Source organism: Scophthalmus maximus, chromosome 2 (genome assembly GCF_022379125.1).
Source record: "Scophthalmus maximus strain ysfricsl-2021 chromosome 2, ASM2237912v1, whole genome shotgun sequence".
Lineage (NCBI taxonomy): Eukaryota > Metazoa > Chordata > Actinopteri > Pleuronectiformes > Scophthalmidae > Scophthalmus > Scophthalmus maximus.
The window spans coordinates 14,280,131-14,304,139 of record NC_061516.1 but is presented as its reverse complement, the minus strand read 5'-3'; the positions used below and the strand labels follow the sequence as shown (position 1 = coordinate 14,304,139).

The 24,009-nt window shown below is 40.6% G+C and overlaps 1 protein-coding gene across 5 annotated transcripts in view; it reads left to right on the top strand.

Annotated features, from left to right (window-relative positions):
- The window catches only part of LOC118301639 (glutamate receptor 3), a 61,988-nt gene extending 38,558 nt beyond the window's left edge, over positions 1-23,430 (top strand). The window contains exons 9-16 of one of the 5 annotated variants that reach the window (XR_007030417.1): positions 1,169-1,276; positions 3,228-3,434; positions 4,909-5,282; positions 7,350-7,548; positions 13,233-13,480; positions 14,219-14,333; positions 19,537-19,651; positions 20,862-20,995. Coding sequence is in view for 4 of the 5 variants with exons in the window: in XM_047330525.1 (XP_047186481.1) it covers positions 1,169-1,276; positions 3,228-3,434; positions 4,909-5,282; positions 7,350-7,548; positions 13,233-13,480; positions 14,219-14,333; positions 20,862-21,107 (1,497 nt within the window). In the remaining variant the exon portion in view is untranslated. Of the gene's footprint in view, positions 1-1,168; positions 1,277-3,227; positions 3,435-4,908; positions 5,283-7,349; positions 7,549-13,232; positions 13,481-14,218; positions 14,334-15,462; positions 19,129-19,536; positions 19,714-20,861; positions 21,111-21,986 lie in introns of those variants that run through there. The other 4 variants (XM_047330525.1, XM_047330526.1, XM_047330527.1 and 1 more) reach the window with 4 other exon arrangements.
- Positions 23,431-24,009: the final 579 nt, after the last annotated feature.

Below are 24,009 nucleotides of genomic sequence, written 5' to 3'. Positions count from 1 at the left end.
GGTAGCATAGTTATGCACATTTTAAATTGGATGTTCTTTGTCCACGTTTGGGAAAAATCTGTTTCCAAAAAAGGCCGTATCCACAGAAGTTGTGGGACATATCAGCCTTCTGCTGCAGTGTGTCCATTGTGTCTACAGGCACTGACACAGGTCTTGTCTTGTGCCTTCGCTTATTAAAACAAACCGGAAAACATTCACCGGGGGAGATGTGCACTTGCTCGGAACAGTAATTTTGCTAGTTGGCTTGACAGCTGTAGCACTTGTCAAAGTCTGTCAGTTTGGATGCTGAATGATTCGGTCCTTCATCGTCTTGCTTGTGAAGCCCAGTTATGAGAGCAAGTCTGTTCACAAACGTATACATCGAGCCTGAGGTTGGACGTGGAAAGGTCATTTCTGTGTCATCATCCGTTGAGTAATAAAAATAAATAAATACAGTTAGCATAACAGCGTCAAAAAGGATTCAGTTTCCTATTTGAGCTGGACTCTAATACATCGATGAATCTGCAGATAAAGGGGGCGGTCTCAGTGTCCCCACTTCTCGGCTGTCATTCATCTTTGTCTAATCTGAGAGACCAACGGCAAAAAACAACGCTGCTTGAATACACATACACAGACCCACAATATTGGCAGCGTGGCTTGACCAGCTTCAACGCCCCTGACCTCTGACAGAGACAGGCGCCAAAAGGAAGTGGCCCCATACTGTCCGGATAGCTCAGCCCGCAGATCATAGATCACAACCGGGCCTTAGAGCCAAACTCAGGGTGAGACAATCCGCAGTGACAACAGTGAGTGCTGTGCTGTGTTACGTTACAGGCGTGGATTTCTTCTCGGTCGAACACATCAGTGTGTAACAGAAATAAACATAATGCAGCTACCGGGATCATTTTTGATCAGTCTTCAGAGTTCTCGGCTGTTGCTGCTTTCCTGTTATGTAAGAGAAAATTTGCCGAGCCAGGAATAGATTACTCCTACTCTGCTGAAGTGCAGCTCGGGTGAAGTGAGACACACCACTACAAGCCTCTTTTATTTTATTCCTTTTTTTCATATGTTGTACGTCAGTACAGATAGAACCAACCAACTCACCTGAACTTGGAGGCTCTACTGTAAAAAACAACAACAATCTCTTTCCTCTTCTTGTAATAACTGTGAACCTTTGTGTCATTTTCAGATCGGCTACTGGAATGAGTATGAGAAATTTGTATATATAATGGATCAACAGGTCACCAACGAGTCCTCTTCTGTGGAAAACCGAACAATTGTGGTCACTACTATTATGGTACACTCTCAAGCAGGTTTTAAATGTTTCACCTTAAGATTTTCTGCCACTCAAGGTCAAGGTGTCCTTTGTTGCAATCTGTCCTGGGAGGGTAGAATTTTTTTATTTTCAGTTGCTTTCCATCCACTCACTACATGTTGAAACAGTCGATTCACGAAGAGTGTTTCAACTGTATCCGTGTGGGTGCCAAAGCATTTTAGTTTTTTTATATTACAGTGGGCTGTTGTAGTAGTGACGTCACAATAACGGCTTTGGTAATGATAACTGTAGCGATAGACACCATGATATTCACATTCAGTGCATACGTAAGTAAACATGTTTCCCTCTCATCAAGTAAAATGTCAGTGACACTGGGGACAGAGAGTCGAGTCAGTTGTGTCTCACTGCACGGAGACATGAAATGATCTGCACACAGAGGAGGGACATAAACAACCAAAGGCTGCCACCTCTGGCTGTTTATGCCATTAGTTCAAATTTCCCGCACATTACCTAAAAGTTTGGCACTGAGTTGTAATGTAAAGATTTATCTAAAACCAGTGCTCCCAGTAAATCAGGCCCAGGTTAAGACACAGCTCTAGTCAGACTAGTCACAGACAGTAGTTTCAGGTTAGAAATCATCAGCCATTTTAAATGTAAAATAAGGTGCTCCTTATCTTACATTTAAAACCTCGGCCACCCGCTCCTTCTGACTTTGCCTATTATGTTTTCATCTTAGACAAATTCAGAATGTTATAGTCACACATTCTCATTTCAATGTTTAGAAACTCATTATCCTCATGGCCAGACTAGGCATACAACGCTAAACAGAGTGAGGGGAAGAAACACAGAAGAGTTGTGTCATTGCATTGTTTTCTCACTGCCAGGCATGCCTTTGATTTGATCAGAGACAACAGTTATTTTAGATGCATCACAGTCATCTCATTCGCTTCATCTTGATTTTCTTGTGTTCTGTTACTTTAAAGAAAATGTTAATAGAATGAAAGTCCATCCTTATTATTATTATTGTTATTACCGGTTGTGAACATTTTCATTTTATCTTTTATAACATTGTACGTGACTTCACAGTAGAGGAGAGGGTAAAGAAGGCCTAGTTTTAACATGATGAATGTTGGATATTGTTAAAGCAACACGTACAGCAACAGTCTCCTCTGAGGACGACCTCTATTGTGGGTCAACTAACCTCTGAAAAACATGTACTTGCCGTATGACGAACCAAATCACCATTGCTAAAGGAAATGTCAAACATGTTTTAAAACGTTGATGGAAATACAGTACAACATATATTTCATAATTAAATCCAAAGCGCAGAGGTGATGTGAATGAGTCAAACAACGTAATCAAGCAGATTATTTTATTGTCGTGAAAGAACAAAAGAAAACCAAACTGAATCCGTCTTTATCTGGCCAGACATTTTTTTGCACCTACAGTTTTTGCTGTCCATGTTTCGGATCTCTTTAATCTCTGTACTGTCACTGACGTTTACTTTATGAACTGGAACAGTGCTCCATTCGACTTGTCCTTCCCCTCGTGCGACGCTGATTCAAAGCACATGCATCCCCCTACCACCCGCCTGTCTGTCGCCCATTTTCCACAGATTTAGATTTAGCGTTTGGACGAGGACAGCATGAGGGAGCCCTGGTGTCCTGCTTTGCCTCCTTTTCTATGTGTTAGATGCGTTAGTCCTCCTGCCGGCCCAGTCGGCCTCTTTACTCCAGCAGTGGCCCGCTTTTAAAGTCTGTCAAGTCCCACAGCAACATGCCTGTAACTGATGCTGTGTGGATGAGTTTAACCTCTGCTCTGTTTGTCTTTTTATAATCCCCCACGTGTTTTGTGTGTCGTCCCCGCATGAGTGCATGCTACAGTACCAACCAAGGCCCACGACCCGCGAGGTCGGGCCACTGTGGATGTGTGCATTCTTCACTGTGAACTCAAAATTATGTCTACTTAACAGGAAGCTCCATATGTGATGTACAAGAAAAACTATATGCAGATGGATGGGAATGACAGATATGAAGGCTACTGTGTGGATTTAGCTTCTGAAATTGCAAAACATGTGGGGATAAGATATAAGCTGTCAGTGGTGCCGGATGGGAAGTACGGCGCCAGAGATCCAGAGACCAAGACGTGGAACGGGATGGTGGGGGAACTGGTTTATGGGGTAAGTGCCAGTCTGCCTGTGTTGCTGATAAGGGGGACGTGGTTAACTGTACAGCTTTCATCAGGCTTTCACCTGCTACTTAAAGGGGCAGTAAGCGATTTTAAAACAATACATTTTTCGTAAAAATCAGCAATATATTTCATCACGGTCTGCTAGTTGTCGGTCGGTCTCCCATACCGGAGGCTGCAGGTTCGAGCAGTTAAGTCATCGACTCTCCAAAATCGCTTACTGCCCCATTTAACCCTCACATTTGGTCAAAAAGTATAGCATTTTGAACAGAAGATGGGTTTTCAGTCTATTCTAAGAACCAAACCAAACATACTGTATGGTGATAGTGTTAATAGCAGATGATGCCATGTGTTTGATTTGCATGAATACAATTGTATCAGTCTCTTATTGTCGACCAAGTGAAGGTGATCTGTTAATTGTGAAAGCTGTTGTCTTCGGTAAACTGATCATTCAGAGATTACCCCCCCCCTTTCTGAAACAGAAATGTTTATATATTTTATATTTGGTTGAAGTGTACGTGTAAGTTTTGGAAAGCACATATTCAACTGTAAAATTACCTTGACTGGTTTTATCCTCCGTCTTGTGGCTCACGCACTCGAGTGCTAGTGCAACGAGATGGTTTGCATATTTTATGAGACCTCAGCGGCTGAATGAATAATGTTGAAAAATCAACAAATCTGCATGCAAACGGTGCTTCAGTGCAGATTCCTCAGTCTTAACAGCTGAGGTTCCTGCGGTTGCACCGGTATCAATAGCTGAGACCCTCTGCAGTAGTGAAGTGGCCATGACAAGTCCTCAGCTGTGTGTCTGCGTCGACAACCAATCTGTATTGCCATTGATTAGCCATTTCATATGTAAATGGCCTCGTACAAGAATAAATAATAGCAGCTGCATTCCATCGTGACCCCTCCTAATCTAATATATGAATCATCTGGGTTAAATATTTCTATGTTAAGTTACAATACCGCTGCAAACATTTGTCACATGCTGTGAGATACTTATCAATGAGCCTGTCGGGCGTTGAAGAGGATCTGATTGAAGTGAATCCAACAGGCTGATACACATTTCTTGGACTCCCTTACACCCCCCCCCCCCTCTCTCTTCCAACCCTCCGCTTGATTCATGGAGGAGATTTGGATGGAGACAAAGACATTTAGCCTACGCAAATGCTGAGTGACTCATTTTCAAATGGCAGCGTCGCTCTCACTGACGTTATCACAGGTCTGTTCCTCAGTAAATTTTAAGCAGCTGAATTTTCCCAATCCATTCATTCCATGAATTCACTTTAAAGCTGAGTGCTTGGCCATGTATTCTAAGACGGTGTGATTTACTGTTTAAATATGATGGGTTATTGGTTTGACTTCAGGTTTATCATTATTTCCTTTATTAGATAATTAATTAACACATTGCTTGTAATTTCTTCTGTGCAATTTTCTAACCTCTGTGCCTGTTCCCCTTTCCGCAGAGAGCTGACATAGCCGTGGCTCCTCTAACTATAACGCTGGTACGGGAAGAAGTAATAGACTTCTCTAAGCCCTTCATGAGCCTGGGCATCTCCATTATGATAAAGAAGCCTCAAAAGTCCAAGCCTGGGGTGTTTTCCTTCCTGGACCCACTGGCCTATGAGATTTGGATGTGTATAGTTTTCGCCTATATCGGCGTGAGTGTGGTGCTCTTCCTGGTGAGCCGGTTCAGCCCGTATGAGTGGCATCTGGACGAGAATGATGAGGCCAAAGACCCTCAGAGCCCCCCAGACCCACCAAACGACTTTGGGATTTTTAATAGCCTGTGGTTCTCGCTGGGTGCCTTCATGCAGCAAGGATGCGATATCTCACCAAGGTTGGTCGTTGTGTTCGTTCTTCACCAACTCTCAGTTGTCCTCATCATCTCTCTGCATTTTATAGTCCCGAACATTCATCTCCATCCTGCCATGGTGCATATAGGTTATTTTGAGCGTTGGTAATCCCGCTGTCCATCTACCCTCATGCTTCACTTCACTGCACTTTTCTCCCATAAACACACCTCACGTTACTGTACATCCATTTGTTTAGTTTTTGTTGTTCTTATTTTAACGCTGCATGCTGGCAGTGATGCTTTGCATCCACAAAATAACTTATATCCACCATGCTGAGGGCTGTAAAATGCACAGGGTCATTACATTTCATTCAAAGTAGCTGCTTGCACTCCTCATGACTCTTGGAGGGCTACCGTGTTTTTGCTGCATGTCCCATTTTACGGTCATCAACTTGGTGCATATAATGTATTTTGTGTGGAAAAAAAACATCATCGGGACCATAACTGCATCCAGCCATCCCCTCTATTCGTTCATCTGTCCATCTCTTGACTCATCGCCGATGTGGCGCTCCTGACCTGTTCTTCGAGGATTCCCACCTCTGGTACACTTTCTTGTGGGGATTTCAAGGAGAAGCTGGTTGAAGACCAATGCCAAAAAAACCTCAATGGAGAAGATTTTGGATTAAATTAATTTTGAATGTAGTGGTTAATGATGTGCCACTGGGGAAAACCCTATAATCCACTCAAGCAGTGTGAAGTTGACTGACAGCCTCTAATTCCCACAATTTAGAGAACGATTATTGCTGCATCTGACAGTTATAGATTTGATGCCAAAGGCTAGATACAAGATCACGTTCCCAGGTCTGTAGTTGAGCATCACTTGAGTGAGATCTATGAAGAAGCACAGAGGAAGCAGCCTCTGGAAAGCTGAAATGTGAAATTGTGTTAAAAATTAATCAGCGGAAATGTTAAAAGAAGTGCATTTTCTGATTTCCATACCTTAATCACACCATCTGTGTTGACACGCTCAAGTGTTATAAACTAACCTTAACACACACAGATGTGTGTGTATGTGTATATATATATATATATAAAGAGAGAGAGAGAGAATAAATTAGCAATGATTGTATTTGAGGCTTGATATTTTACAGTTTAACCATAAACTTAATTAAAGATATATAAAATAAAGAAAACACAAATACAACCAAATACATAGAACTTGAATAAAGAAAAGAAACAATGTATTTACAGATAATGTAAACATGAATATATAAACACATCTTTTCTGCGTTGTTTATTCTATAAAATAAAAGTTTTCATATCGGCGCATGTTGGGGCTGAACCGCCATGCACACATCTGAGGTCGAAGCCTTTACGCCGTTGTGAAAACTGTGAAGAATCGAGCGAGCAGCGTGCAAGTGTATGTGACAGAGTGGTTCGGCTCATCAGGCCGAGTCGTGTGCTACTTTGACTTCAGAAACGTTGTATTCCCTGTGGTCTAAATTTGTGGTGGAGAGTGTTACATCTCACAACAGAATATCTAGATCAAACACTAACAAATGCCTGCAGTCCAACATCAAACATTGGCTGCAGCAGAGACCACAAGTAGATAAACTATCTGGCACAAGAAACTGCTTACAGTTACTTGGCAACGTTAATGTGGAGATCAGGGCCTGGTTTATTTCACTGAAGACAGGAAATATACACAGTATAGCAGAACTCTGCAGTCTCTGGAATCAACCCAAGTTCTCTTGTACGGATTCTGGAGCAGCACAGGTCCAGCAGGAGTCTGCAAGCTGCTGGATTTAGGCTATTGTTGTTTGGCTTTCTCATGTAAATTAGCTCCTGAACTACACAGTGGACACAGTTATAATGAGGTAATGAGGCTTATTATCATTTTTTAAGATTTAACCAGCTGTAAAAAACTGATGTATTGAGGTATTAATACTTAATTTATGAATATATGTGATCGAATGGAGCACCAGGGGCATGCGGATAATATTGTGGTTCTCTGATAATGTGTCAGACACTGGAAAATGATCCTCTTTCGCCTCCTCATGTAGATTGGAGCACGCTGCTCTCATGTCTCTCTGCTTTATTTCCTCCTCCCAGGTCTCTGTCCGGGCGTATCGTCGGAGGAGTGTGGTGGTTCTTCACCCTCATCATCATCTCCTCCTACACGGCCAACCTGGCCGCCTTCCTCACCGTGGAGAGGATGGTCTCTCCGATTGAGAGCGCTGAGGACCTGGCCAAGCAGACGGAGATTGCCTACGGGACGTTAGACTCAGGCTCCACTAAAGAGTTCTTTAGGGTGAGTGTCTCAAATCGCTGACACCCATGCTGTCGCTGCAGTGCATAACGAGAGCCGCTCTAACAGTAGTTAATGTTCGCCAAAAGCACAGAGCTGAGTAAGTCTCAGGAGCCTTCCTGTGGATTTTGATTTATTACCTGCCAGGTAATAAATTTAATGTATAATCAATAACATAATGTCTACAATTGCAATCCCCCTGATACAGCACTGGCATAGTACTAATACTTCCAACTGCGCTTGATTAATTCAGCACATCATCACAATCAGTGTTTTATAATACAGGAAGTAAGTATTACTGAAGGAGTGAACAGTTCCAATAGAAATATGTGCAGGCATTTTTGATTTAAAAGACATTGCTTTGGGATGGTGGTGAAGATAAATTGTATTTCTCATGTGTTAGAGCAGAACAACGTTCCTACTTTGATCACCACAAATCCAAATAACGGTCGTAGGATTGGGAGGGAAGGCCTGTTATCAGCCTGCTTGCAAATCCACTTTGTCCACAACATTAACTTTGGGTCTCTCGATCAAATTTAAATGATTTTTTTTCTTTTCCTGTTGTGCACCTTTCAGCAACGGGCATAACTCTGCTATGCAACTAGGACAATTAGGCTCCTCATCCAACCATAAACCAAACTGATCAGCCCCATTGCACCTCCAGTTACGTTTCGATTCATTTCTATCGTCAGAAAAGTGTTCCCGAAGCAAGGTGTGCAAATACGTAAGGTCGCACAGTGTTTAACCATCTGAGACGTTAAAACAGATTAAGATTTTTAAAAAACACTCCACATCATGTTGTGTTGGCCCTTTAGAAAAGGAGGTGTTGTGTTAGTCTTTATGTCTTTAATAAGGTGATTACTTTTAATTGTGTATTACATTGTGAAGTTATAGACCTGTCTTGGTCTCTGGATTTCTGGCCACATCTCTGATTTGTCTAGCAATTCGTAAAGAATGGCATGGAAGGAAATGACAGTCCTATTTGATTGTCAGGCTTGTTCTATACGTGTTTGAAACTTGATGGCTAGAAAAAAAACACCTACAAGAACAACTACTGTACAAGACGTCATTATAGCGCCAATTTGTGGGCCTCTGTCAAAAAACCTGTAATCTCAAAGAAGCTGTCCTTGGAAATATAAATCTCATTCACATCCAATTTCCAGCTCTGAGCTGTGCCTATTTTAAATCCTCCTCTCGGTGGGATTCTCTTGGTGTGGGAGACATTTGACTTTAGATTTGGGAGTGATCAAGATGGTAGAGTGTGTTGGTTTAAGACCCGGCCTCAACCCCCAGGGATTTTTAAAACCATCTTACACTCCGCTGAGATTTATAAACGGCTAATGCTAAAATGCTGAAACAATATGCTTCTGCTAGATGTACTTTCACGTTCTATATAACGCTTGCATAAGCTGAGCAATCCCCCACCTATATGGTGCTTCACCCAAAACTTGCATTCCCACCTCCATCTGACCTCCATATTTTCAAAATGTTGCATATTTATAAACATAAGACTAAAAAGGTCAAGTTTGGCTGTATCTCGCAATGGTGTATACTGTATCCAGATACAGATCTCCCAAAATTGAATCGCCTGTTGCCATGGCCCCGACAATTGATCAAAATTAAGAGCAAATCCGTCTGTATCTTATTGCATAATCCTGCTTAAATAACTAACAGATGAACAGACAGACAATCCAATCATAACATCCTCGGCAGAGGTCATTTCATTATGCATAGCTTTCAGGAGAAAAGGCAAAAAGTCACAGAGAAGGAGAATCCGTCAAACTGCAGCAGTAGAGTCGTCAGTTGCCACCGATCATCACACAACGGAGAGTAGAACATAGCGCAGAGTAGAACATATCCGAGAGTAGACTCTGTGGTTAGGACTCGAGGGACATGCAACAGATGTGGTAGTAGAAGGGACACATAAGTTTGTTGGACCTGTTTGCCAGTCTCACTTTGTTTAAATGCACATAATGTTTATTGGACACCTGTAGATGTTTAGTGGGCTGATATATTTATTAAATGTATCTGGACAGAGATCCCAATCTTTATGTTCAGCTAAGATAATCGTCTTCTGGCTCCATCTTCATGTTGATCAAACAGACATGGTGGTATCCTCTCATGTAACGCTCAGCGAAAAAGGCAAATAGGCTGAAACCCCATACATCAAACTATTCCTTCAAAAGAAATATGTAACATATAGTGATTATTATGCAATGGATTGTTGCAAATAATGTTTCCTCAACCTTCACTTGCTTCTGATTACGGTAAAGTTTTTGATACATGAATCATTTTCAATAAGCTGCTGAAACTGCTGCGTTTGGTTTTGTGTTATACCTACAGTACAATGAATAATGTTGGATTTATAGTCAGGAGATTGTCAGCGTTTGGAAAAAGACTGAGTGGAGAAAAGATTGCATCAGTGTAGTAAAATAAATTTGTTGTAGGAAGTGTATTCTTTCACGACATTAAAATGTGTCATGGGTTGATTTTGATTAGTGCGGTGCCGCAAAAAGAGACATGAATTGTTAAGAACTTTAATTAATTCCTTTCCACTCATGGTGAACATACAGTAAATGATATTTGAAATACATACGTCACCATGCATCTAAGTAAGAATTGCATGCAGATAAAAATAAAACACCAAAGCGAATGCACATGCATTGTAAAGTCTGTCGTTTCTGTTCTGGGCAGACAACATGACAGAGGCAGGCCGTGCTGACAGATGAACTGGAACCCGGAGGAATCTCAGTATAGACCAGTTGGTTACCAGATGAATCTCAGTATAGACCAGTGGGTTTCCAGAATTGATTCAGTCAAGGTTCAGTCACAAATTCTGAAACATTCCTCACTGGCAAGAGGATATGTCCTGTCGGTCAGTCCGTTTATTGTTGCCGATACACCAGTCATCAATGAAGAATAATTGGTTGAATTGTTTGTCTTTGTTAAGCCACGGCCGCAGTAGTAGATTTCTCAGTGGACGTATCAGTCTGACAGCATGAGGGGTTTCACGGGTTTCAACACTGGCGATCAACCGGCCCCCGACAAACATGAATCTCCATGTAGCCCAGAAAAGAATTGCTGTTTTCACACCGTGTTCCTGCCTGTCATCAGCCATTATTGTCATGTTAGGAGTGTTTACATGAACACTCAACTGAACTGAAATCGTGCATATGTCAAGAATGATTCATACATTAGCCCGAGACCCACAATCCATTACATCTGCGGTGAATTATTTATGTTGCGGTACACTGAGCTGACATAGTTTGTCAGTTCACTCCGATGTTTTCTTTTACTTTCACCCACCAGACGTGTTGTGGGACTGACTCACTCAGCTGCTGAACACACAATCTGGGTAAAACTGGATACACAGACTTGATTCCTCTATATTAAATGCTATAAATAACCAAGTAAATGCCTGCAACAGTGTCCAGTGATCAAGGACAGCTCAAATAATTAAACACGCCACACATCAATAATACTCAGGAACATATTCCAGTCCCTGTTACAACTGTAACTAAACTAAATAACTAAATGACAAATAGATTAAAAAAAGACAAAAAGATAAAATGTTATATAAATCAAACAGATAATCTAATTTTCTTTGAGGGCTTGCTCCAGAGTTTGGGAGCTCTGGCATCAGATGTTTGTTCACACTTTTCTACTTCCTGTTTGTCAGATGATGAACCTGGCTGTCATGCGGTTAACATGATCCTGACAAGAAGCCCCTTGAATACATGTGAAAATGTGAAAGGTTCCAGCCCAAAGTTCCCTCTAAAAGGCCTTTCCATTTCCAAAACTCAGAACAGAAGGTCACATTAGCTTAGTTAAATGCGGACTCTTGAATTGTTTCCCCCTCTATTGTAGACAGCTGTGTACTCCGGCTCCCTGGGGGCCGGCGATCAGCCTCTCGCTGGCCATTTTTAGCCGCGTACTGAGTGTCAGCGCAGGGCGACGCTGTGCACGTCTGTATCTGCTCCAGCTGGCAGCGGACTGGGCCACAGAGGTGAAGCTGTCAGGCCCGGAGTGAGCAGGTCAAACGTGCTAAAGACAATACAGGATGAACTGCATACACACGGTCAAACAACAAAATAACAAAGTCTATCTGAACTGGTATAAGGCTTATTATCATATGGATTCATGAGAGAACAGAGGACTGAAATAATTAGTGCCTGATCACTCATGATTTCAGTATGTTATTTTTTACATATATTTTTAATAATAATGGGACAACAAGTTTTAGTAAAAATCTAAAATGTTTATATTATGTATAACAATGACTAGGGAGGTTGCTTTTACTACTATGACTGATATATAATATAGATTTGTTGAACTTTCCACCATATTCTCTCACATATACAAATGTAATATAACAAATAACGTAATGTATAAAGTTTTAGCAAATAATAATCTCTAAAATCCCAAACTATATGTATGCAAGTAAGAAAATACAGACAATACAAGTATGACACAACCTCTATAAATATAATGGGAGACGTTCCTCACTAAGCCACTGGCCATGAAAAGTTAGGTTCTGGTTGCATCAATGGTGGAATGTGAATGACGTCTTTGCATTAAAATATTCTGTTGAGAACCGACGGTGAGATATTTGTGTCTTCGCTCACTCACTGCGGTATATCAAGTTGTTGGAGCGTCATTGTAAATGCACCGTTTGACACTAAAAGCTGAATGAAGAAACAGCTGAAATGAGTGCCAGAGTCAAATCAGGTGCACCGATAACGAGGGTTTTTAAAAGGATTGATTTGATATCAATAAAAATCAAACCATGACGACTGACTCCAGCTGTGAGCTGCTTGTCGGGGCTCAAACTGAGGAGGAGGAGGAGAAGGAGGAGGACTAGGTCAGGGCTGTCTGTTAATATCGATACCAAACATGGTCTGCAGTTTGCTTCTGCTGAGCTGCCACATCGTCAGACTTCAGGCTGCTGGCAAACGGCCCACGACCTCTGCTGCGCCGTTTGCATTTAAAGGGTGGATCCACTCGGAGTTACAGGGGACAGAGAACCGTGCGTGCACTGCCCTCCGTGTGCAGAAATGTCCAAGCATGTTGCTCCTAAGTGGCGTCGCAGCAGTGGCTCTCATGGCCTCAAACGCCTTCTGTCACATCACTAATTGGGACGTGGCCATGAAGCACGGCGGCAGATGCCGTTTTATTTCCCCCTGTGTGATTCAGAGTCGCTCTAAAGGAATAGTTTGAAATTCCAGAACGCCACTTATTTGCTTTTTTGCTGAGCGTCAGGAGGTTGATACCACTCGTCTGCCTTCTGGGTTAAGTATGGAGCCGGGCCAGGGGGTTGACTGTTCTAGCTTAGCATAAAGCAAAAGAGGGATACAATGTGTTAAGTCGAAGCTGATGTTGTTGCAGGTTTTGGTAAGACAAGGAGAATGTGCAAAGAAATTATTAATTAAACCTTTTTTCAGTGTATAAATAAATCCAGATTTAAGATGTCGATAATTTTCATACAGTCCCTAAGCTAAGTTGGTCATCTCGGGGCTCTAGCTCCGTGCTGAGAGTGGTACCAGACTCTCGGTAAGACAGCCACTAATCCCAAGAATGTCTTACTACTGCTTTTAACCCACAGTAGCTCGAATGTTTTCATGCTTTGCCGATGTTTCATCGAATACATTACTAAACTGTTTCTGTCTTCTCTGTGTCCTCAAATGCAGCGCTCCAAAATAGCAGTTTATGAGAAAATGTGGTCATACATGAAATCAGCAGAGCCCTCGGTGTTTGCCAAGACAACACCAGACGGGGTTGCTCGAGTACGAAAGTCGAAGGGAAAGTTCGCCTTTCTGCTCGAATCCACTATGAACGAGTACATAGAGCAGCGGAAGCCGTGCGACACCATGAAAGTGGGCGGGAACCTCGACTCTAAGGGCTATGGTGTGGCCACACCCAAAGGCTCTGCATTAAGGTGGGTGGGATAATATAACAATATCCTCCATGTTGTTATAGTATTCCACCTACCCTGATGCCTCCTTTTGTCATTCTCTTCTTCCTCACTCCTTAATTCTTTGTTTTTTTTTCTCCAATGCATCAATGATTGAACAGTATTATGAGTTATTTGAACGTGATCGTGTTCGGCCATTTTCTGTTCTGTCCTATGTATCTGGTTTGTGCCTGTGTTGCTTCTTTCTTCCTCTTAAGGCTTTTGGTACACAAGTCACTTGCAGTCAATCCATTTGAATGTTGTTGTGCACCGTCACCCGTCTTGTTCATTTTTGCTCTCTCCCCTTCAACCTCTCCTCCCTCCTGGTTTCTGTGGTACCCTTTTGCATTGCCTCCAATTCAACACTGAAAGATTACTTTAATTCATTTGCTTGTTAAAATGCTGGTCTGTCAGTTGTGATGAATGTTTAGCCGCATGCTGGATGTTCTTATTTCTAATTCAACGACGACAGAATGTCCCCATCCCGCACACTTCAGTTACAAGCAATGTGACCCTCCATGCCACCTCTCTAATATTTGACATTTTCTTTGCTGTAAAAATGCTTCTTACCCTCCCCACACCAGTGAAATTCTTTACCAATTTGTCCCTTCCGTGCTCCCCTGATGAACCGTTGATATTTATCACTATTCTTTACTAATATTCTATATTAGATTTCTCACGGACCTGTTCATTTTCTTACAAGCTATGTTTTATCGTTTCAAGAAATGCTGTTAACCTGGCAGTGTTAAAACTGAATGAGCAAGGCCTCTTGGACAAATTGAAAAACAAATGGTGGTACGACAAGGGAGAGTGCGGCAGCGGGGGAGGTGACTCTAAGGTCAGCCTCAATGTCACCAAAGTCGGGTATCCTAGAACAGAGTAATCGGCAAGGCTGTCGTCACGGAATGTAGTCTTCGGGCCCAAATACATATTAATAGGTTAATGATAATTTGTTTTTTCAATTTTTAAGGTGTGATCAACTGGGAACCCTTCACTTGGCTAATGGAGGGGAAAAAAGAAAATAATGTGAGAAAAGTGCAGAAAACTGAATATTAGGAGTTTTTTAATATTGTGCTTGTGACAGAGTAGATGTGTCTGTGTTTTTGGCCCGTGGTTATGGAAGATGGAAACAAGCATTCCCCTCTGTTTTCTATATCTACAGGCCAACATGAAACTTGGTATCTATCTGTGGCTTCCAAAATACTGCCAGAAGGATTCAGGTGAACATATGATCAGTATCTCTAAGTTGAACAATGTATTCACTCTCCAATCTGCCCCCTGGGCGTTAGGCACGGGAAACAGCGTTGTCTTGAGGGGACTAAGCATCACAGGCAAACGTGAGAATTCTAATGACAGTGAAAACTAACGGCCCAAACTTTTTTTTGTCCAACACCCTCTCACCGAAAATCCAGCGTAATACTGACAGAAATCTTTGGTTGGTCTTGATCCAAGGCCGGTCAAAGTCTTTCCATGGCGACCCTGACCTGGTAAACCCTGCAGTAGTAGAGTGTAAGATATGACCAGGGGCTCCATTTGTACCAGCGGATTTGATTTGAATGTAGCATTTGCTTTAACGCAATTCTTAAGTCAATTTATAGTTTGTGTAAAAAATATCAGCGACTAAAGAGAAAGATGAATTCAGAGCTTTAAGTGAGGCAATGTTACAAGTTACAGCTCGAGGAAAATGGCACACTGCATTTTCAAAGAAAAGTTTCATAGTTTTGTCTTAAATGTCAAGTTAAAACAAAGAAGAGGCAGTAAATCATCATGTGCACATGCTTTCCAGCATTACATATCCTATTACTCACTATTGTAGAGCTGTGCACATCAGGCTTGGCTCTGCAGAAGGGCCGGGACCTTTGGCCAGATCAATGTGTCCATTAAATACCGACATGGATGAGGATGGCTTTCAGTCAAATCTGTTGTGCAACCTTTCTATAAATGAGGCCCCTGATCTTGTGTTTCAGACACCAGGGCTCAGTGAAAGCCCTACTGCGGACCCATCTCTGCCTCTGCTCTCCAGCTTGCCTCATGACCACAACACTCGTGGCACATTGTGAGAGAAGAGACAAGGCAAACCTTGCTGTTATGTGCGGTAGTCATTCATTTCTGAGTGAGCAGGATATGGATACTACCAGTGGAATAACACAAAGACGCCGTCTCCTCTCACGGCAATATGCCTCGATCCCTCTGTTAGAAAGAGAGTTGATGATCAGCGTTACACTGTCACATCTGACTGCCGTCTTTCTTTGTCTGTATTTCACTTTCAGAAACGCACGTGGGGGTAATTTAAGTACGACATGTAAATATACTGTATGTAACTACCACTGAGAAAATATAACGTTCACAGCAAAACAAAATCAATGAAATTTCATCATTGCTAAAGTCAAATTTAGCAGTGTCTCTTTCTACTTATGGTAAATAAGATTTGTTTTTTTAATTCATTGTTAAAGTCACATATCGACATGTTTACAGGTATTTTTAATAATCAAAGCTTGATTATGTAAAATATCTATGTTACTGTGGGTAATTTATGTTTCTAGCGTGTGATGTTTAATTTGACATCATACAGATTGTGATCTATGTCTTAATTTGCGCATGAGTCAGTACTGTGTATGGTTTGTTCATGTGAGTTTTTTTGTGTGTGGTCATGTGTGTTTAGATGCTGTTTTCCTGTTTTGCAGACAGACTGAAAGGTGGAGTTCTGATGTGACTTAAATCAGAGGGAGAGGAGATTCATTTGTTCTTCACCCACTGACTCAAAACAGCAACAGGGGGTGGACGATAAAAAGAAAGAGCTGCACCATGATTTAAATCCAAAACAGCAATCATTGGATCAATATTCAAATAAGAAATATTGTATAAGGTGATTCAACACCTCTGATACGTCCTCAACAAAAAAAACCTAAACTTTAGGAATTGTTAAGCTACAAAAATGTAAGACTTATCCCATGTTGTCTTGTATTGACTGCACCGGAGTTCATGACTCTTTTTTTTTTTTTCAAAGTTAGTACATCAAAGGTCTTACTGGTTGAAATTGATTAATACGCCTCCATCATCAGTCACTGGAGAGAAGTGACCGGACAGAATTGACAGGCCTAGGTAGAATATGTGAACTACCGCTGTAAGTAAACAGATGAGACACTGAATTACAATTCTACAAATTCAAGGTTTAAAGGGTTTATTTCCATCAAGAGGCTTTGTTAAACATCTAATTATAGTAATGAGCAACCATAAGAATTAGAAATACAATGGACATCCGCAGATCAAAAATGCAAAAGTGTATGTTGGCCTGGTAAAAACTAAAATCAGTAAACATGCAGTTTAAACACCAGGAAATATTTAAAAAAAAAAGAATAAATACATTGTAAACCAAATATATAGTGTGAACAGAATATATGCACATCAGAAAAAATACTCAACAATAAACTAGGAAAAAACTATATAAAATACGCTTAAATTATAATCATGAGATCTATATCTATATCTTTATAAGACTACAGTTATGTACAACAAACATTAAAAAACCATTTATTAAATGTTCACCTACTGCTTGTAAATGCTCAATAAGCGTGAACTGAAATGAGGCTCATTCTAAGTTTTGTTGACAGATGTATCATCATAATGTGACTTGGATCATTTGGAAATCTTGGTCACTGCGTCTTTGCTGTGGACCTTTAATTAAGTAAACAGTTCAGTTCGTATATTTTTTTTGTTCACAACCCTGGCAGGCATAGGTGTGTGTGTGTGTGTGTGTGTGTCCTCCAGAAGCAGCTCAGGCTTATCAATCACTATTGAAGCAGAACAACAATTAACCCAACAAATTGAGTTGAGGAACCTCACTTCCATCTACGGGATACCATCTTAAAACAACTCACAATAGTCCTAGTCAATAAAAAGACATTAAGGCACACTGACATGAGTATAAAAACATGACTTACCTTAGGTACTTTAAAATGATCAAAAGTGTGTTTGAGTGAGGAGGGCTGTGTCCCTAAGAGAAGTATAGAGATATGAATTTCCAATCTGGCTCCACACAATACTCCTGAAAGCACAGCACGACTCTCACCCCAGATCCCCGTGTGTGCCTCAAACAATGGGTGAAAGTCAAAGAGGCCTTCCCCACCTGGAGCTTGGCCTTTTAGCACCTTAGCCCCTCCCACTAACGCACCTGTTTCTACTTCCTCCTCCGTCAGCTCCATTAGGTTCTCTCAGGTCTTGAAGTCCCACCTCCCACATGACAGTACTGCATGTTAGTGTCTCGAGGTCAGATCAGTGTCAGGGAGGGTTTGGTGAGCAGTGAACTCACCGTGTTGTTTTAAAGTCCATGGCCACCACCTGGTGGTGAGGGTCTTTATCTGATGACCAGCAGATTGTTGCAGTTCAATCAGTGTTATTGATAATAATATGACAACAATAGGTCTCTTTTATTTATTTATAATGACATAGAGGGAAAAAAACTACTCATTGGAATTGGAGCTGTATTGGTCATGGTGTGGCTAAAAGGCAATAAGTGAAACATAAATATGACACTGCATCAATTTCTGTGCCTATTTCTCATATCTGTTCAGGGAGGTCAAAGGTCAGAGCAGCTAGAAGCAGCACTGTCAGGATGTCAAAATTTATATTGAATCTATAATCTCTGTCTGCACGTCGCCGGGACACCAACACACACGAGAGTTAGATATGAGTCAGTGGATAAACATTAATTATGATCTACAGAAACATCAGTGTGTTACACTGTGATTAATACAACATGTTGCAACAGAATTGCTAGGAAAAAAATGCTGATTTTTAGCTGTTGCTCCCAAATGGATTTTGCATGAAAGCATTTTTTGTTTGCAATTCATCCTCCGAGTCTCTAAAATGCATAAGAGCACCGACGTTAGGCATCAAAACTTGTCATTGTCTGAATAATAGATCACTTTGTGGGGGATCTTAATCGAGCCATTTAGTTGTAAGTTCCTCTTTGCTCCTCTGCCAAGAAACATTTTTAAATAATTTAAAGTAATGCATCTAGTTTCATCTCTTTCCTTTGTGAGGTAGTTTTTTTTAAATATTCAGAAAAACAAAATCATCACAACTTCGCCTTTCAGAGAACTCTGACTGGAGAAGAGGACAGCAGATCCTCCACTTAACATCATGCATGTTTTTTGTTGTTGTTGTTGTTTTTTGTTAAATTTTTTCTGTGTAGATAATCCGAAAACATGACTTGTATTCAATCTGACATACAAAGAAACAAAGTGGTGAATGCAATATATTTGATGACGTTGGATTACAAACACATTTTTTCTGAAAGGAAATCAGCCTAGAAATCAGGCAGTCAAGGAAATTGAGCATAATGTCTTGCAAAGCAAATCCCCCAAAACTAACTTCTCCTCATCGGAGGTTTGGTTAAAAAATTGTCTTTAGACCTTTACATCTCTCCTGACTGTAACTTTATTAGTAAAATAATCTAAAATCATGTCAAATTTTGGGATTAAAAAGTGCAGTGGGATTTAAAAAGCCCTTTTGGTGTCGTGGTTGGTACAAACGACGTGTTGCAGTGTGGGGAAACACATTGGTGACTGTTATTGGGATTTAAAAGGGGTAATTTGTGAGACATTACCCTCTAATATTTAAAAATGAAATTAGACTGATATGTTTTGTCTGTTAGTCAAGAAAGGGTTCCTGTTAGATTCACCTTGCTAAACATCAGAAAGGCTGCACATAGCAAAAAAGAAAAACTGCCCTCACCAATTTCCATTCATTCTGTGAAAGCTATGCAGCAGCCGCTTTAATCTAAGTTCAAGTCTTTCCTCTTCTTGTGATCAGTGTGTGCCGATTACTCAAAGCGATATAGCTGGGGTCTGGCATGTTAGGGTAGTCATGGATTATGAAAGGTCATATATTATATATACACTGTAGTATTGCTTGCTATCTGTGATATGTGTTGGCCAGGACCCTACTCTATCGCTTTGCACAGTATAAAGTAGTTTAAAAAAGTTGAATAACATAAAATAACATAATAAAATGTTATTTATGTTATTTCCCACGTGAAGAACTCCTGTAAACCTTGCAGTATTGAAACTCAGTGAACAAGGCATCTTAGACAAGCTGAAAAACAAATGGTGGTACGATAAGGGTGAATGTGGAACCAAGGACTCTGGAAGTAAGGTCAGTCGCTGCAGGTCTTTTTACACTGATTGCAAAATGCATTTTGACCCAACTGTTCATATGCAAACATCTAAAGCATACATCCTGTCAGACATGTTAACCACGACATGCTAGATCTGAGGACTCGCTTGTCTGCCCTCAGAATGACACTAGATTTGCTTCACACATAGCCTTAATTTATTTACACTCATGATCATGATTCATTACATTGACATGACTTTGTTAATGCTGTATGTAGACAATCAAGATTTGTTAAAAAAAATTACAGCATGATTACTCACTATTCTTTTATTCATACCATGAAATTTTAAAAAGGTGAATCATAGAATTGAAACCATTATACTGCTATTCAGTCGTCCAAACCTCTATTGAAATTTAGTTTATTGGTGTTCTTATTCATTTGTATGCAAACTGCGTGTTACCTCTGACGTGACTGACTATAGTTTCCCAAAGGCATCCTTATTCTGACAAAGTCCAAACTGACCTTTAAATACCATCTGAGCACAAAGTGGTCGAATGGCATTTAATAGTCACGTCTCATAGATGGAGTGTCAGAGTAAGGAACCCTTTTTTTTTACATCTTCAATCCATTTAAATACGTTTAGAGGCCAGTCAACTGATTTCTTGGGTACAAAATGTAGGATTTACTGCCTGTAGGCCTATAGAATGTCCCACAGGGTTAGAATGCAAATGGTAAAACTCACATAAATGAATTTCAATATTACTGTTTGGCTTCAATAGCAGCAAAATGGTTCAGTTCGCCCTCCACAGCTTGCCACTTTGATTGTACAAATGCAGTGTGTTGAAGTTGAGCAGCCACAGTATGATAGTAAATTGAGGGTTTAATCTGTAGACCTGTACGACCACGACCGCCTTCCTCTAGAAGTGTTCTCGTAAAGAGACCATACCGAAGGACAGATAGCAGCTCTCTCTACATTCACCTTCCCAGCTCTTTACGGTAGAAATACCTTGAGAGGAGACATTAGACACGTTTAAGTTGTTCCAATTTGTAATTGGTTAGATCAGGCAACTGCACCTCACAGGGTTTCGTAGACGCAATTAGCCATCTCCTCAATTTCAGTTTAGTCATAGTGTAGCAGAATGTACACATAGGATTTATGATAGTGTGGGTGTACATGTTGTGTGAGGTCAGCCTCAGAGTGCCGGTTTCAAAAAAAAAAGTCTTAATGGTGGTCTCTACCTCCCCCAGGACAAGACAAGTGCACTAAGCCTGAGCAACGTGGCAGGAGTCTTCTATATTCTGGTGGGAGGGCTTGGCCTGGCTATGACCGTGGCTTTGATAGAGTTCTGCTACAAGTCACGGCAAGAAACCAAAAAGCTGAAGCTGGCAAAGAACTCTCAGAACTTTAAGCCAGCCCCTCCGGCGAACAGCCAGAATTTTGCCACGTACCGTGAAGGCTACAACGTGTACGGGACAGAGAGTGTCAAAATCTAGAGGGTAAGTCTTCTGTTGTTGTTGGTCTTGTGGTTGTTGTGAGAGCTTCTGACTTGAACCAATGAACGTTCAACGAACGAATCGAAAGATGGATGATGTATCCACTTCCTCCCACTGTGTAAAACTGAAGCCAAAATATCCCGGATACGGGTGCGTGCGTGCGTGCTCATCTTGTGCTGATGACAGAATTTGACAAAAATTGACACTTGAGCGACCTATAGGAAGAAACGCACTATCTGCTAATATGGAGGGGGCGGGGCTTATGGCTTATACTGCAGCCAGCAAGCAGGGGGCGGTCGAGATGTTCTGGCTCCACTTTTGGGGGACGCCAGAACATGTCACGTCTTCCATCTTCACTGTGGTTGGTATGAATGAATGAACGAATGAATGAAATGCATTTTTACATTGTTCGGAGACCTATTTCTTTTTGATTTTAGCTTGAGGAAATGTACATGGTGTAATCTTGCTGTATGTCTTTAATGTATGTCTAATTAACTTGTGGTGATTGGTTTTGTCTTTCAATATAATTATTATGAGGGTTACAAAGTCCCTGATTTGGATGCACGTCATTGTGACAAAACAGTTGTTGATTACATTTCAATACCTATAGTTCATTAAACCTTTTTTTTTTTTTTAAATCTATTTTATTTTATTTGTATAGCGCCAAATCATAACATACATTATCTCGGGGCACTTTACATAGTGAGGTTGAGACCTCACAATATTACGTTTTATCAACGTCAACTAACTTAACTTGTATTCACACTCTGGACTAATTATACTTCAGTTAACCTTCCTAAGGAAGCAGGGGGAACTTGTGCTGGACGGCCAGAAATATTTAAATGTGGTTACTCCTCTGCACTTGTCTTGGCTTTGCAGAGATGAGATGTGTCAATTCCCACTGGTGCATCTGGATGGAAACCGCCGCTCTGTGTGACCCCGACACCTGGAGGCTGGCGACCTGGAGGCAGCAGCCTTCTTTCTCATCAGCTTGGACACAAGCCTACAAGATAACAAGTGCTCATTTTGGGTCGCAAGACCCGTCACACTGACGGAGGGCAATGACGCAATAGGACTTTTCCTTCTGGAAACATGGACTTTGCCTCTTGTGGTGCCTTATGGAGCATTTCGGCGTCATGGCAATGCAATTCAAAATTTAATTCACTTGAAAACAAACACACACAAAAAAATCTGCTTCAATTAGATGAACTGTGGTCATTTTTCTATTTTGAAGAAGAAGAAGAAGAAGAAGAAAAAAGCCATGATTTGCAATCAGAACATCTTGGAGTAGTTATTAAGTCATTGGAATCTTTTACAGACATATTTTTGTGGTGAAATCTTGAGTTGGATAAATGTTATATTTAGTGAAGTAAAGTCATTTTCCTGTTTTACTATTAGACTATTTTCAGTGTCATAATATTTAGGACAAGCATCAATCAATAAGGATAAGTATCAATAAACGACACAACATTGTGCCCCAGTTTTCACTCGATATGAAACTTAGGTGGTGTTATGGTCAGAGCCTGTTGGACATAAAGTACTACTGACTGTATTCACTTAGATGCTTGTTTTAAATCAACTTCGTGAGACCGCATTTGTTTTAACTGCCACAATTTTTAAAACAAGACCGTTTTTTTATTGAAATGAGGTTGGCTTTTAATCACTTTGTGCCATACTTTTGAATTCAGAAGAATTAGAAAAAAAATCCTTTTAGACATGGGAGACTGGCCCCCTTTTGTGTAACGGCATATACACATGGTTTAACTGAGCTTATGGTTTACACTTTGTACACACTTAGGAGCTGTTCTCGTGTTAATGCAGTATCTGCAGCTGTGAATCTCAACATTCTTTTGGTACATGACAATACACCATAGCTTCTTTGGTTGTGATGAGCTTTCTATGTCGATGCATAACGCAGACGGCGAGCTGGTGAATTGTACATTGAGGAAAGAGCATTGAATGGAAAATCTGTCTGTTTCTATAAGTGAGCTTTTTATAAAAAAAAAAATGAAGGAAAATCCGAAACATTGCTACAAACCTTGTACGCCTACATTTGTTTAGTATATCAAACTTTCTCATCCTTTTTTTCCAGATACATGCATGTGAATTTGGTGATCATTTTGACCAAACTGCAAATCCAAATGGACCCTGGTTTATTGTCCGATAACGACATTAGATCCACTTTGGTTTGAGTTTTTCCAGTTCATTTGTAACAGTACCTCAGCCATGAGAGTTGCATGTATGGACACAATGAACCTCGATGGAGAGATTCATGTACAAAGGATTTTATTACATTTCCTTAATAAAAGCAGGTTTATATTCATCTTTTTGACTCACGTTTTTTTGTTGCACTTAAAAATCGACCAAGACAAGCAAGGCTATTTTGCTTAAGGATATTTTTTTATATTCTTTTAAGGATATCCCATCAATAAACACAAATATGCTTTTTGTTGATTCAAATAGTTGGTTAGCGCTGCTGTAAGTTTTTACAGGTTTATTATTAACTTCCACAGACTTTTCTATTAAATGAAATCAGTGATGGTAAAAAAATAAAAACTGGCGGTCTTATATTTTCTACTTCGGTCATGTCAAATAGGTTTCCAAACGTTAGGGTGGAAAAGTGATACTTGATTCTCCAGGTCCCATGACGAAGTAATTTCAGAAAATGTTTAATGGAAATAAATTTGTCATCTGGTACAAACTGCAGGGGAAACATTTAAGTTTAATCAGTTGTTGAATTTCTGAGCTGAGCAGTCTCCATACAACTGGAAGGGACAGATCAATTTAAACAAGGATAAAACTTTAATAAGAACCATTCATACCATATTTGCTGAATGGTATGCTTGCCTATATGCACATTTTACATTAAAATGTTTGGGCTGGCCCAGGGGTCATACATTTG